We start from the raw sequence: 12,820 nt of genomic DNA, 5'->3' as shown, positions 1-12,820 counted from the left end.
CCATTTAAATGAGCATTTTATAACTTTTATAATAATTTTAGAACTTAAAATGTATCCAATAGGCTACCGTAAATCCATTTAACTACAACACCGTTTGACCTAAAGTTATTAAACAAATTGCAAAAAATATATTGGTAACATTCTGAACATTTTACTATTAGTTATCGCATACAGTTAAATAGTTTAATTGATTTATAAGGTTAATTAATATATATAATATTTTTTTACAATTAAGCCTTGTGCTATGCATTATTTTCAGTTAATTCAATGGGCCGGAGTCAATTATTCCTGACTTAATAATCTTAGTTAATGCATTAACTTTACTAAAGTTTTATAAAAAATCAATAACAATGGATTCTATCGTGTATAATAGGTTGACCACCATCATGCAGATACTATTTTCGCAACAGTTCTGACCAAGTCCAACTAAAATCCAACAGAATAAATAATGAACAAATAAAATATAAAACAACATGAAATTAGTTCATTGACAGTCTTATATATTAAAAATATATTAAACCAAAAACGTTCATATTTTTAGAAAGGATGTGAATTAAAACAACCACGGCAGGCAACAAGTTAATAAATTCTGTTAAAGGGGTGGTTGAATATGATTTCACTTTTCTAACTTTAGTTAGTGTGTGATGTTGCAGTTTGAGCATAAACAACATCTGCAAAGTTACAATGCTCAAAGTTCAAAGCAAAGGGAGATATTTTCTTTTATAGAAATTGCTTTTTAAGGACTACAACAAACGGCTGGTAAGGACTACACAACATTCCTTCCCTGTTAGTGACATCAGTAACCCTAAAATTTACATAAACCCGCCCCCGGGAACGCACATATAGATTATCAAGACAGATATGCTAATCAATGACTAGAAGAAAACTACACATAGCTACATAAATTCATCAACTAACCATTCAGAAATGTTGTCTACATGTTGTGACTTCTTCTTGAGTCTCTCCATCTTTCTGACTTGGTTTGAACATAAAAGGCTAAACGTTTTTGAAGTGTTCAGTGTATGTGGGTGTGAGGTAAAAGGACATGAGCTCTTGAAGCTCCGCCCTCTGTGCCACGAGCAGCAGCTCATTTGCATTTAAAGGGACAGACACAAAAACGGTGCGTTTTTGCTCACCATCAAAAAGTGACAACTTTAATATCTGTGAGGTATTTTGAGCTAAAACTTCACATACACACTCTGGGGACATCAAAGACGTATTTTACATCTTGTGAAAAGGGCATTATACCACCCCTTTAAATAAAATGTTTAATTTACCGAATTATCCATTTGTTTTCTGACAGGGAACACATGGAACGAATCACCGCCCCACATTTTGATTGACAGCCATCACAGCCTACGAGTGACCGTGTTTACTCCTTTCTTTTCAACCATTGGATAGGATTTAAAAACTTGTACTTCTGACGAAGCGCTGTTAAAGTCCGCGTGAACCGGAAGTTGCAAACGACTTTTCTCCAGTGCTGTGACGTATTTCCCAGTGAAAAGGAATATTGAACAGAGGGCAGGGTTTTACTCTAGTGCTCCTCCTCTCCATCTCTCGCTCAGCAGACTAACGGTTTGAGGGGAGTGGTTAAGCGTTTGCCCAAACCAAGCCGTCAAACATACGTCATCAGAGAAGGTCCTCCAAGGCAGAGGGGAGGGGCATTTTCAGATTTTGATTAAAGATTACAAAGCCAAAAAAAAATTTTGTGTGGATTGACTTGCATGGATGAATTGTTCACCACAAAACTAACAATTTAGGCAAACAAAGTAAATATGGTCAATTTTGAATTCATGTGGACTTTAAATATAGGTGAAAAACTACGCCGCAAAAAGAATAAATAAAATACTTTCTTAAAAAGGCAAAATAACGCATGCACGTTTTCTTAATTTGATAATTAAAAACCAACAGACTTATGAAAATGCGGGACATTTTCTCAATATACGTGCGGGACAAGGGGTGAAAATGCTGTGCGGTGAAACCCAACGCAGGACGGGTGGTCACCCTGGCCTAGTGTATAACCGATGTAGGCCAACACTCTCAGTCTCATGGTCTCAACACTCTTCAGTCTCGGATATTTTCTGTGTGTTTAGTAACCTTGGACAAATGAACAGCAGGAAACAACAGTCAAGACTGAAACTGCACCGCCCTCTGGTGGCAGAGTCTGCTACTGCAATCATTATATTTACTGACTATATTCAGAAAATATAAAATGAAGTGTGTTAATTATGCTTAGGCTAATAACTCTTTTTTTGACAGTTATGTTTAGATGTCAGATTTCATATAGGCCTACATTTATGTTTTCTAGCAATAGACAGAGCAACCTAACCTCGTCTGCTTAAGACAAAGCTAATCCTATTACTGTCTGTAAGTACCAAGCACGTATTTTGTGTCTGTCCAGATTGTCCTGCTGTTCCAGACACTTTGGGTGTCACAACAAATGCTGTGTTTACAGGCACAGAACATGTAGGCATGATCGTGTATTGTTTGTAAAAAATATGCACTTTCCTTTCTATGATGGTACTGTTAAAGACGTCTTAGTTGGAATCCTCAATGCGAAGATGTTTGGAAGTGGCACTAAGAAGTGGTTTATCAAGAAGAATAAAAGACAGAGGACTAAAGGAAGAAAGCCTGTCACCAGGAGGAGAAAGAAATGGGTCGCCAAGGTCCTGAAACAGAACAGGGAGATGATTCTGAAGGAACTGGATGTCAACAAGGTGCTGCCGTACCTGGTGTATGATAAAGTGTTTTCTCTTGGGGAATACAAAGAGATTCTGGGTCAAGACTCCTGCAAGAAACGAGCCGAGCTGTTCCTGGATCATCTGTCCCAGAAGGGCCCGTGTGCGTTCAACGCCTTCTGCTCCGTGCTGGAAGAAGTGTGTCCTCACCTGCTTACCTGCTTCCTGCTGGATTGGGAAGGTACATCAGACTTTCAGAAACTAGTGAGCTGACTATTTAGATATATATGTGTGTGTGTGTGTGTGTGTGTGTGTGTATTTATGTATTTCAAATAAGTTTTTAAAATAAATATTTGTATAAATAAATAATGAATGAATGAATTAAAAAATGTTTTTAAATATTTCTTTATTTACTTGTTTAAACAAATTATTAAATAAAAAAATAAATAATATCCTGTATGAATGAACACATTTATTTTTTTATTTTTAAATAAATAAATATTTTTAAAATGAATAAAAACTTTTTATTTTTTAAATAAATAATGAAAGCAGGAAAAACTATTTTTGAAATATTTCATAATTTACTTAAAAATAATTAATAATATAATCAATAAATTTAAAAACTAAATAATATAATTATTATAATAATATACTTATTAGTATATTATATACTATTTAAATAAATAAATGTTAATTTATTTATTTTTAAAGAAAGAAAAATAGCTATTTGTTTTAAAAAATATTTATTTCTTTAAATAAATTCTATAATTAATACATATAAAAAATAAATAATACAATTATTGTAATAATACACTTACTAGTATAAGTATATGAATACAAGGTTTTACTGAAGCATAACTGTCAGTATATAACATGATTTCTCCAGCAGGGTAAAATTACTTAATACGTTTTATTTTAATCTTTTTTGTTTTACATGATGAAAGTCCTTTTCCACCTTGATATAATTACACTCACCATTTTTTTTTTATTACCCTTACTTAATTTAATTGAAGACATGTTTAAACACAACTTAATATTCAAAATAAATCAGTTTAGTTGAGTCAACAATTTTGTTGGTTTAGATCAAATTAATTTACTCTAGCAGTTTTAACTTCATTACATTAGTCAAACTACATTTTTAAATTTACCAAATTTTTTAAGTCATTTTCTAGTCATTTTCAAGTAGTGGCGCTACTCTTCTAAATCTACTCTCCTAATGCAGTCCCTTACAAAGCATGCTGGGAACTACAGATCCACTGCCCAGGGGTGCGTTTCCCAAAGCCAACTATATCTTCACATGTTCTGTCTCAACCAATAGAGTTCAATGGAACTTGCGACCACACAATGCTTTTGGGAAACGCACCCCAGTGCAGCGGATCTGTAGTTCCCAGCATGCTTTGCAACGTAAAAATTATAAATGTACTTTTAACTCAAATTAATGAAGTAAAATATATTAGGGGGATTGAACATAATAAAATTAAGTTGTGACAACATTTTTAATTGTGTTACTTTAGCTCATTTTAATTAATTAAACTGAACAAGAGGCAAAAATCATTTTTCTAGTGTATGTTTGTTTTATAATGTCAATTGTGATTTTCACTTTGATGCAACATAATGTGTAATAACCTCAAATCACAGTTGCTCATTGAAGCAAGATGTCCCGAATCATGACTATACTGCCCTCTATAGGTGTGGTGCAGTCGTAGTGCGCATGTGCTGAATGTGTCCATCTTAAGCTTTATTGGAAATTGTATATTGGGTCAATGTAACTCAATTAAGTAAAAACGGCATTCCCTTGTTTTATGTTACATAAACCTGATTGAATTAGGTTACAACAACAAAATAATTTATAGGTCGAATCAGGTAGAAATACCTCCTTTTACGCAACAACTGCAGCTTTAGTGCAGTTTGAAATGTAATGCTCTGTTGATTAAAAAAAATGGAAAAAGTTTGGAAAAAGTGACCAAAGTGCGAGGTTCCCATAGTGACTGTAAAAAAAACTGTAATAGAGATGAAAATAAAGTCATAAAATGATTAGGCCTATTAATGCAAATATAATGAATTATTTTTTACAAAACAAACGTTATAAATAATACTCCATATAGGTTTCATTTTCATTAGACAGACAGACCGACAGAGAGATAGATGGATGGATGGATGGATGGATGGATAGATAGATAGATAGATAGATAGATAGATAGATAGATAGATAGATAGATAGATAGATAGATAGATAGATAGATAGATAAGCTGTGCCATATCAAGGGGTGACGACAGGAATTGTAGGGGAATGCTTGATTTTGTTTTTCAAATAAAAATAAACATCAGTAAATGAGGTTTTCATGGGTGAAAATATGGATCCTGCATAAATGCAAAGCCTCAGTACCTTCACGAACTCCTTTTGCGAATCGCTGAGGGTTGTTATCGTAATCTAATCTTAAAGTGTAGTTGTAGGCCCTACGGCACAGAGAGATCAGTTTAAGCCAGTGCGTCCCACTAAGAGCTGGCAGAAAATAGCCTGCTTAAATCCGCCCCTCTGAGGAGATTACCGGCTAGCCTGGGCGACAAACCCAGCATATGGCCTCAAACTGTCTAGGTTAAACCTGTTAGCTAATTTAGCTTAATCTAGCATTTTAATGTAGACAGATTATTGTGAGGATGATAAACAGGCCAACATATCAGTATAGCTCAGCTATTACTCAAAGCTAGGGGGGGGTCTTATGATTTATTCATGCAATTAATCTACAGTCTTTACCCTTATAGAAGACCTTGGTACAAAGTTTTTAGCAATGAAACTCTCAATCTTGTGTTACAGACGCTTGGTGATTGTATATCAACGGTAGCAGTTTGATTTGAAACCTGAAGGAGGCGCTCTATGTGTTCGGCATAATGACCAGCAGTGTTTTTCACAGCCTCGGATTTAGAAACAATGTAAAAACTCTACGTTTTGTTTCTCATAAACTTATTTAATTTCTTTACTTACCTTTTTTTTTTTTGAACCAGTCTCCTAACAGCCGTCCAACATAACAACACACGTAAAGACTTTTGCTAACATTTCACATAACTTTCATTAATTAGCCTACATAACAAACTATATTATATAGGCCTATATTTTCAATACGTTCAAAACGCTAGAAATGTAAACATGAGCTAGTGAGATGGTAAGTGTGTTTGCTTATGTTTTATAAAATAATGCTCACTTCTTTAAATGACTGCATGGATTGTCCTTTGATTTTGACAAAAGTTGTTCAAATATTAATAAGGAAAGAATATCAAAATGAACTCATTTTTATCATAAAAGTGTAGACAATTCATTGTATGAATAGCATTTTTAATGACATTTTTTGTTGTTGAAAAAAACTATTTTGATAGCCAATTTCGTTTGTCCACAGGCTAATGGACGCTGATCCAGGAACATGTTTGTCTTGACTAATAAAATCGCTCCAAAATACTTCAAATGATTCCGTGAGAGTAGAAAATGATTCTCATTACATTACTATTCAGATGCTGAAGTCAAAGTAAACTTTCCAAAGGTGTCTGAAAGATTTTTGTCTCCTAAAAGTGTAGTTTCTCTGTGACGTTTCTCCCTCACAGATGGCTCAGCTGGAGGAAACAAGAAGCAAGGACAAACTAAACCAGCTCTCAGCCAAGAGAACGCTCTGTCCAAGGGACAAGACACAGTTTGTTTGCCACCTATGTACACAGACCCACTTTTTGACACGAGGTAAGATATCCTATCATCGCCTACGCTGTAGTTGTTGCCGCAATCTGTCCGCTCCAGCTCCCTCTGTGTTGTTTTACATTAACGAGTGAATGAGAGCCTGAAATGGCCTAGTACTCTAGTTCTATGTAGAGCTCAGACTTTAACCTGCTGGTTTAATGCGAGTCATTTGACTTTAAAGGCAGGGTTGGTGATTTGTTATGCTGGTTGAAAGTGTCTTCACATCCTGATAGAAATCACTAAGTCAAGTGGTCTAAATGTATTTATGTGTATATAATATGTGGAAGGTGTAGAACCATAAAATGTTCGTCCAATCATTGCATTCGGTCCGAATATCCTACTTGCCTATCAACTTTTGTATACCTCATACATTCTCATCACACGTATCGTGGATTTACACATCGTGTTAACCTTATTATTATTTTTTTCAAATACCCCTCAGGTGTCCTTTAGAGTAGAATTGGCTAGGTTTTGCTGTCACAAAAATACTATTGGGTCCTAATAGCGGTTCTGAAACTGCAGGTTATAGGATTATATTATCACCTTTAATTTGCCTCAGTCTGTCAATGGAGTGGCTTTTGGAAGAAAGAAAAAACTGAATAAAGCGAGATCAGGCAAAGTGGGCCTTTTTGATGGCATCAACACATTTGGATAGATAGGCAGAGATGCTGAGGATGCTGCTGTTTGTCTCTTGTGATGTGTGAATCCTTCTCATCAGTCTTCCGTATTTCTAGAGTCTCTGGAGACGTTGACCTTTTCTGTTAGGGATGCTTATCAGGCCTGAAGGAATGTCCGCATTTCTGTGCCCTTTCAATGGCATTTCTTTATTTGTCTAACTGCAGATATACATGTAGTAATTAAGGCAACGTGTATCAGCCGCTGTAAGTGCTTTGGAAAGAGTAATCTTATTTTACTAATTTTCTGCCAGGACATTAGACATTTTTCAGTGTTTTTTTTTATTATTTTAATTGTAAAAGTTAATTCAAAATATTAATGATACTAAAATAACACTGTTCGTAATAGAAATAGGTTCTGTTATGAAACTGGTGCAGGCTGATGGGTCCTTACCATTTAACATTTAAGTGTTACTGTAGCAGTTTGCAGCTTTCAGATTTCCTCTGAAACCCTCCATCTTCCCCAGCTCCACCTGTATAGATCTGCTATGGGTCATTTCATATAGGCCTAGGCTATTTGTGCAGCAGCATGTTGTCTTGCTTGCTCACAGCAGCGTGTCTGTGTGTGTATTGGCAGTAGCAAGTCTCTGTACAAGTCCAAATACATTAACATTGTCATATCCATTAGCTTGCTAAACTACCAAAAGGTGTCATGATAGATATAGCTAAAGCTGCAGTCCGTAACTTTTTTGTGTTCAGAATGTACAAAAATTATATAACGAGCGAGTACATCATGAATTCATTTTCCAACCCGTTTTTTTTTGTCTTATCCTGAATCACTACGGTACACCTATAATAAGTGTTTATATTGGGACTATTTTAGACTGGTACCGCTGAGGAGTAGCCCAGTACCTTCGTGACTCGTCATAGACGTAAACAGAGAGAAGTAGCTCCGGCTACAATGTTCTTCCGCGAGACGCATGCAGTTCTGTTTATTAACCGCTAACGTAACTTATTCATTTAGGATTGCATTAGGATCCTTTGGGATTGGTTCCAAATTGTGAAGTACAAATCAATATGTACAAATATGTTTCATTCCCCATAATTCCTACACAATGTTTGATTAAACTATGTGTTCAATTAAACTCTTTATTAAAAATCACTGGACTACATAAAAAGAAATGACAAGACATTTTGGTGTTCATCCAAACACCATCCTCAGTTGATTATAACTTGATTGTTTCACCCCCCTTTTTCGTCTTGAATAGGTTTTTAATAAATGCCTAATGGCAGTCTGGATAACCACAGTCCTTCAGTGCATGTTTAACGTAGTTATTTTAGTTATTGTAGTTATTTTTTTGTTCCCTGACTTTCTGCTCAAATTGCGAAGTGTAAATCACACCCATCTTTTTTGTTCTAATGGGTGGTATGAATCAAACAGATACTGGTCCGTATGGGTGGGCTTCCGGTACACCTCTACTTCTACAGTAGTTTCCCATTTTCTCCCACTTTAGGCACAGTCTAAAAATGGAAGTTTGTTCTCACAGTTTGTTCTCATGAAACGGTGTGAAACAATCAATTTCCAGAAAAAAAACATGTGGTTATCAGTGTTGGGGAAAGTTACTTTTAAAAGTAATGTGTTACAATATTGCGTTACACCTGTCGGTACACGATCCGTTCCACCTGCACTATCCGTTCTACGCATGCGTATAATGGGATTTTAGCAATATTGCGATTATGCTTTACCTCATGTAAACACAATACTTAATAATGTGATAAGCTCATAATGGCATCAACTATAATCGTATTAAAACAGGTGGCGTACGCCGTGTTTAACCATGTAAACACTTGAATCACACTAACTGAAGTGCGCGTGTTTTTGTCACGCACCTTAAGCGCGTATTCATTTTAAACTTGACATTAGGAAGTTTTCCCTGAACTCTGTCAACATGACTCACTGTCAGCAGTCTGCCTTCATCCAGAAACAGCTCAAATAACGTGACAGCAGTGTATAAAACTGTTACAGGCACCGACATAATATTTCTGTCTTCATCATGGCACAGAATAACAAAATACGTCCATAATAACCCAAATAACCTGTTATTTAACGTACGTAATTACGCGCATGCGTGCAACGGATCGTGCAGGTGGAACGGATCGTGTACCGACAACTGTCTCTAAAAGTAGCCTACCTAATTGTGTTAGTTACTTTGTATGGAAAGTAATGCGTTACAATACTTCTATGTTACTTTTTCTCACCTGAGGCAATGCAATTGCTGAGGCAATGCAACGGTTTAATGAGCTACAGAACAATAGTGAGAACTAAGCTAAAACTAAGCTAAAATGTATTTACTAAAATTCTAATAGTAATTTCTCGCTAGTGGAACACAATGGTCAAAAACGTACGTTGTGAAGCTAACATTGCCTTGATGCCTTCCTACCTTGGAAAGCCTCCTCCTAATGCAGTATTTTTAAGCTTTCAGACGCATCCTCTTAAAATAAAAACAAAAAAATTGAACATGCACAATTGTGATATTTAACTACTGTAATTTTTGCTTATTCCTATGGTTTAAATGGATCGTCGAAGGTCAGCAGCAAAGACAGCAAAGGTTAATAAAGTGAGATTAAATACATAAAGTATATTTGTGTAATTTAACATTTAATTTTTGCTGGTTTGTGTAATATTCTGAGTTACATTTCACTGTTTTTATTCATTTTGAGGAATTCTGAATCTGTAGACGCGTTTCCATTAAAGATTTGCGCAAAACCTTTGCGAAGGTTTTTTTTTTCTTTTTTCTTTTTTTTTCTAAATATCGACAAAAAACTATTGCGAAATGATGCTGTTTCCATTAACCGATGTTATGCGACTAAAACGTGATTTTTTTTTCTCGCGCGATAAGTCATTCCAAAAATCATGGCAACAGACGTTGGTAAGTTTATATATTATATATATATATATCTCACAGCCACGTACCGCACTAGACGTTATTATTATTAATGGAAGGAAACGTAGGCGTGTTATCCAAGCATTAATGGAAAGACTCTGAGCGGCACATGAGGTGTTTCTGGGGTTTTCTCACTCATTTCTGCTCCGAGTTCTTGATTGTGGCATTTCTTTGAGGTTTAGAATCCAGTATTTCTGTCATTCTTTTGTCTTTTATTAATTTAATAAAGAACTCTGTCTCGTATTCTGTCCAAACACACCGCGCCTTCTAAGTCAGGTGACTGTAAATGCGCAAAAACTGTTTCCATTGCAGTTTTGCGAAATATTCCTTTTTCGAATTGTCTGAAAAACCACCTCATGCGAGCGCAAAAACTTTTTTGCGATAAATGGGAGTTTTTGCGAAATTGACGTGTTTCCATTGAGCGTATTTTCAATTCACAATTTCAATTTGAAGGGTAATGGAAACGCGGCTTGTTTCTGTGTAGGTGAGGTGAGTAAATGTCTGTTCACACACGACTTCTCTGCACTTACTCCTGATTTCTCTCAACATGGGGACAAATGAATAATGAATGTTATTTGAAAAAGTCATTTATAAGTAATTCACTACTTTACTAGTTACATGGAAAAAAAGTAATCTGATTACGTAACTGATGTTACCTCCCATGTGGCTGGAGTAGGCTATCTGAGAAGTTCAGAAGCGTTGGTCCATTCTTTTTATGTGTCCAGTGATTTTTAATGAAAGTTTGCTTGAACATTTTATTACCTGGATGTTTTAGGAAGTCATGAATTTACATTTAAATTAGGTCTACAGTATATCTTGTTATACCTGCACTGTGAAGTGTCCTGTTGCCACGCAAATCAGAATTTTTGCCTTTGAATAATTGCTGACATCACTGTTGCAAGTTTGCTTATCTCATCTCCCTTATGTAAACCGACTTCACATATCTGTGTAATAGGAAGACAGTGCATCTGTTTGTTACTTGTATACGGCCATAATTGGACTCCACATCAAAGCTTCGTCTCAACCTTGTCTTTTAAGCATGAAGAATTTTGACAAGCACCAATACATCATTTAAGGCCAAGGAAAGTGTGCTGAGAGCGTAGATGTAGTATGCATGAGACAGAGAGTAGGCAGTCGTGCATGTGAAGCTGCTTTATTTGTGGTGTCAGCGTGCTGTTAGATCAGGGAGACTAATAGCTGACAGTGATTGTGAGTGTGTGCTGTGTTTATTAGTGAGTGGGATGTGACACGAACAGCCTGCTGGGCCACTAGGAGAGGAAGGTGTGTGTATTTCAGGTGTCTGTACATGGTGTGATGGAAGACGAGGTAAAAATAGGAAACGGGGCCTTCGCCTAGCAAGTGATGTGTGCACTTCTGAATTAATGGAGAATGCTGTTTAAATCTGTTGTGCGTGATGGACGTTTGAATTTAAGGAATTCGAATTAAAATGAGCGATGCACGATATATATCGACCACTATGTTGATATTTACTGTTATCGGCTCAGTAAGAAAATTTGGCGGATATATTAAAGCCGATAAGTAATGGATTATTTCCTTCATCTGAGACACTTCTGATGCGCATTGTTCGCCGTGATGGTTCTGAATTGCATTAAATATGATTGGAATCTTTTCAAAAAGGAAAATACAGTTAAGTGCAACATGCGCAGCGCAAAATCTGTCATATGGGCTACATAAAATTATAATGAGAACATGTGTGCTTAGGACATGGCTTTTAATGGTGAGACTTTTGTTTTTGTAATCAGGCTCTTAAAATTATATAAAAATTTGGATTTAGATTTATCGGCCAATACGAGAACATCGGCTTTCAAATATTAAGAATTATCGGTTTTGGCCAAAATTTCATATCGGTGCATGCCTAAGTAAATGTAAGGAAATTTGAAGAAATGCTATAGTGTATTCTTGCATTTAATTATTGATAAACCTTATCATACACACCACAGATGGGACTTTCCAGAAAAAAATACTAATCAGTGTTTGAAATTCCACCAATAAAAATGTATTTAATTAATAAAGGCTATTTATCATGTTATATAGGCTAGCATATATAATTAAAATACATAAACATGTCACTAGCATGTGTTAAAAATATATATTTTAATTCAAATTAAATGTATATATAAAATAAATATATGTATTTCATATAATAAATGTAGATACAGTATATTTAAAATGAATGACATTAAAATAATATAATAATATTTATATAATATGCTATTCTAATTGTAGATTAGTCTTGGACTGAGAGTAAGAATATTTTTAATTTGTAAAATTATATAAATATATAATTAGAATATATAAATTAACTGTTAATTAGAATATGTGTGTGTGTGTGTATATATATATATATATATATATATATATATATATATATATATATATGCACACACATACATACATACATACACACATACATAGACACAGTACATACATACACACACACACACACACACACACACACACACACACACACACACACATATATATATATATATATGCACACACATACACACATACATACATACATACATACACACACACACACACACACACACACACACATATATATATATATATATATGCACACACATACATACATACATACATACATACATACATACATACAGTACACACACACATCTAAAATATTATATTATATATAATAAAATGAAATAAACAGATTCTAATTTAAATAATATATATATATATATATATATATATATTATTTAAATTAGAATCTGTTTATTTAATTTTATTATATATAATATAATATTTTAGATTATAGATTCATTTTGGACTGTGATTGAAAAATCTTTTAGATTTTTTATATAAAAATATCATTTG

General features: G+C 34.6%; 1 protein-coding gene across 4 annotated transcripts in view; it reads left to right on the top strand.

Annotated features, from left to right (window-relative positions):
* The first annotated feature begins 2,401 nt into the window (after positions 1-2,401).
* tjp1b (tight junction protein 1b) overlaps positions 2,402-12,820 on the top strand; it is a 131,477-nt gene continuing 121,058 nt past the window's right edge. For all 4 annotated transcript variants that reach the window (XM_084397019.1, XM_084397018.1, XM_084397017.1 and 1 more), the window contains exons 1-2: positions 2,402-2,919; positions 6,273-6,402. In XM_084397019.1, coding sequence (XP_084253145.1) covers positions 2,499-2,919; positions 6,273-6,402 — 551 coding nt within the window. In that variant the 5' untranslated portion in view covers positions 2,402-2,498. The remainder of the gene's footprint in view (positions 2,920-6,272; positions 6,403-12,820) is intronic.

Source organism: Rutilus rutilus (genome assembly GCF_951802725.1).
Source record: "Rutilus rutilus genome assembly, chromosome: 23".
Classification (NCBI taxonomy): Eukaryota; Metazoa; Chordata; class Actinopteri; order Cypriniformes; family Leuciscidae; genus Rutilus; species Rutilus rutilus.
This window is presented reverse-complemented; position numbering and strand designations above follow the sequence as displayed.